We start from the raw sequence: 3425 nt of genomic DNA on the forward strand, positions 1-3425 counted from the left end.
TATTCTAATTTGTTGAGATAGTGAATTGGTGGGTTTTTGTTAAATGTGAGCCAAAATCATCACAATTAAAAGAACCAAAGACTTAAACTACTTCAGTCTGTGTGCATTGAATTTATTTAATACACAAGTTTCACAATTTGAGTTGAATTACTGAAATAAATGAACTTTTCCACGACATTCTAATTTATTGAGATGCACCTGTATTATCATCATGTGATGTTTCTCTCTACCTACTTTTTATTAGGCCTACTACTTTTACTATTTATTCTTGCTTGTACTTATAACATATTATTCATAATTATATAACTGTTTAATATGTTCCTTAAATGTTTTAGTGTGTACTCCAAACATAATTAAATTATATATATATGTGTGAGTGTGTGAGAGTATAACATTAGTATTAGTTTGATACATCGTAATATTAAAGGACTCTCAGTCTTCACTATTTCAATTTTAAGATCTATTCATCCATCACTACTTTTGAATATGCCCTACTGTGATGTGTAAATGCCTGTATAAATATATGAACATAAATGCTTAATATAGTATATATTTTTTTAGATTTTCAAAAATTATAAAGGTTTTTACAAAGGTATATTGTCTACAAATATGACACAATATTTTAGGATAAATCATACTGATAAAAAACCCCAATAAGAAATGTTGTATTTAGGCATAAAAGAAGTTTTCATACCTGGTCTTAGTATCTGAAGAGACTTCATTTCTATGATGACCTGCTCCTCTGTGTCTGGACGCCTTTGAAAGACTGTGAAATGTTATTTCTGTGTAGCATCTACTCCAAAAACGACAGTGCCCATGTTCAAATAAAAGAGGTATTAGGGGAGAGAGAGAGGGAGAGAGAGAGGAGGTGCTTCACGAATACACTTTATCAATATAGTTCATGATTTGATTACGTTTATAGTTTTATCAAGTTTATGTCAGAATATTTCCATCAATACCAGCTGTCCTGAGAATGCTATATAATAGGTTTTTAAGACTGCAAATGTGGAAATGTAGTGTTCATACATAAGCATATTTATCAAAAGTGCTCATTTCTAAATGTTCACGTCAAATACAGGACGTCCTCAGTAAAAAAAAAAAAAAAGTGTAAAAAGTACTGCACAGAATGAATGACATAAAACACTTTAATCGTGTGTTTTCTCGGGACGCGTGAAAGCAACAGCTTTCATTAAATACAAACTACAACGTCCATATCGTCATCAAATTCGTACGTTTCCGCGTGCGTCAGGACGCAACGTGCCGGAAGGCGTGTGTGCACTGCGTCTCCGCCGTCAATGCAAACGAAGTAAGAGGCACCGAGAGTCAAAGCTAAAATCCGCATTCAAGACAAGATGGCAGGGTTGCCCCGCAGGATCATTAAGGTAACCGTGAAGTGAGACACACTACACTTTTTTAATCATAATACCACGAAATCCTCAAATATAATTGAAACTATCAGCCAAAGAGAAGCGACAGCTGGCTTAGCGTTTGGCACTCTTGTTGTTAGCCACTTCCGTTTCGGTACATTCACTCGTCTCCCGAATATGGGTGGGTTAAAAATACATCCACCGCTGTGAAAGACGGCGAAGGGCCTATGTCTTATTCCTTACTATTTGCAAGCCAGAACCAAAAGCATTAAGAAATGACAAACGTTCCCACTCTAACTGAAGTGTAAATTGTGAGAGAGGCACGCTCGCGGTCATTCATTGCTTGCGCTCGAGCTGTTGTGTGTGAGCTCGCGAGCTAACCGTTCCAGAGACGCTAGCTAGGCGTAAAACTTGGTAAATGGTGGAATTTAAGCAGTCACACAATTATTTCTCCAACGATTTCATTTATAGACAGTCATACATCTGTTTTCCTGCGTGCAGCATGATTATCTGGCCATTAAGGATACGATTATAAGCAAAACAATTCGGCTCGCCCGCTTCCTGTAGGCTAGGGAAGCTGTTGTGGTGCTTCTGCTGCTAAATGAGCTAATGACTGCAGGCCCCAAACAGCTGAAATGTCAAATAAAAACAAGAAGAGATAATTAAATAAGACATTAGTTGAAGAACAGAACGTCCTCAATGAGAACTGCTGTTTATTCTCCCAGAAAAATTAAACGTGTAACGCTGAATTAAAGGGACAGTTGACCAAAAATTTTGATTTAAACCCTTGTGCAGTTTCAAACCAAAAACAAAAGTTTTATGTCAGTCTGGAACACAGAAGGAAATATTAGGCAAAATGAAAGTCTCAGTCTCCATTCACTTTCATTTTATAGAAAAATGCAGTGAATGTAAATGGGGACTTGAGCTGTCAGTGTCTGATATTCTTAATTGTCTCCTCCTGTGTTCCACAAAAGAATGTGATTATTTTTGGAACAACATAAGAGCAAATAACGACTTTTTTATTTATTTAATATTTTTAAATAACTGTTTACAGTGAACAGATTTAAGGCTAGTGAAATAACACAAGCTGCTTCCTCCTGATAATATAATATAACTCTGAATGCATGTTTCTGCATATTTAAGATAGAAATTAGATGCATTAGAGTTGGCCCTAGTGCATCCTCTGTGCCCCTGTATTTTTTGGGTATATGTGGGTACTTCTGCTAATATATAGTAATTTGCACCTGTACATGTTTTGGTCACAGGGAGGATACTGTTAATTGAATTTATTGCATCTATAAATGTATACTTCCTCAGGTTGGCTGGGAAATTAACTGACTAATGTGAGTTGGAGGGCTGGGAATGCATCCTTAATGTCCCCCAACCATGACAGGGAGCCCCTCTCTTGTCTGTGTTTGCTCTGCATGGTTTTGTCTGTGGGTTATCTGAAAAAATTTGAGGAATTTAATTCTGAGTACAATGTATATATTAAGTTAACTGAAAAACATAGGAATAAATGTGGCTGTGTTTGGAGTTAGAATTTAATATTTTTTATCTGTATATATATATTTTAAATACATATATATATTTTAATATAAATATAAATTAACCCTTTTAACTGTCACTCGTCCCCTCTGTGGGACGCCTAAGTTTACTTTACTATATTACAATTAAATCCTAATCTAATCATGACAAACTATATATCGTTGGAAAGGTCTAAGACTCCTAAATAGATATTTTACCAATGTTTTTGTTAAAATGATGTAGGAAAAGTAATAGATTAATTTTTGACATTAATCTATTACTTCTTATTATAGTTGTAATAAGTGTTTTGTGTAATTCGCTGTATGTTGATGATAATGCAACTGAGAGAGAGAAATTAATGTGCACAATTAAAGTTCATTGACAGTTGATTTTACATATTAAAAGTTTGTTTTATAGCAAAAGCAAATAACTCCACATTTCATGTTTTAGAGTTAAAAAAAAACTCTCGTTTAATCTTTATAATCTCCTCAGATGACAATGTAGATGCCTGACAAACGTTGTTGTTGTTGTGAT

The 3425-nt window shown here is 34.6% G+C and overlaps 1 protein-coding gene and 1 pseudogene across 1 annotated transcript in view; one reads left to right on the top strand and one right to left on the bottom strand.

Annotated features, from left to right (window-relative positions):
• LOC107686340 (complement C1q tumor necrosis factor-related protein 4-like) overlaps nt 1-782 on the bottom strand; it is a 2913-nt pseudogene extending 2131 nt beyond the window's left edge.
• A 447-nt stretch (nt 783-1229) lies between these two features.
• ube2na (ubiquitin-conjugating enzyme E2Na) overlaps nt 1230-3425 on the top strand; it is an 11981-nt gene continuing 9785 nt past the window's right edge. Inside the window, exon 1 of the mRNA XM_016483154.1 lies at nt 1230-1382. Coding sequence (XP_016338640.1) covers nt 1353-1382 — 30 coding nt within the window. The 5' untranslated portion in view covers nt 1230-1352. The remainder of the gene's footprint in view (nt 1383-3425) is intronic.

The sequence above is a fragment of the Sinocyclocheilus anshuiensis genome, unplaced genomic scaffold, assembly GCF_001515605.1.
Source record: "Sinocyclocheilus anshuiensis isolate Anshui unplaced genomic scaffold, SAMN03320099.WGS_v1.1 scaffold481, whole genome shotgun sequence".
NCBI classification, from domain to species: domain Eukaryota; kingdom Metazoa; phylum Chordata; class Actinopteri; order Cypriniformes; family Cyprinidae; genus Sinocyclocheilus; species Sinocyclocheilus anshuiensis.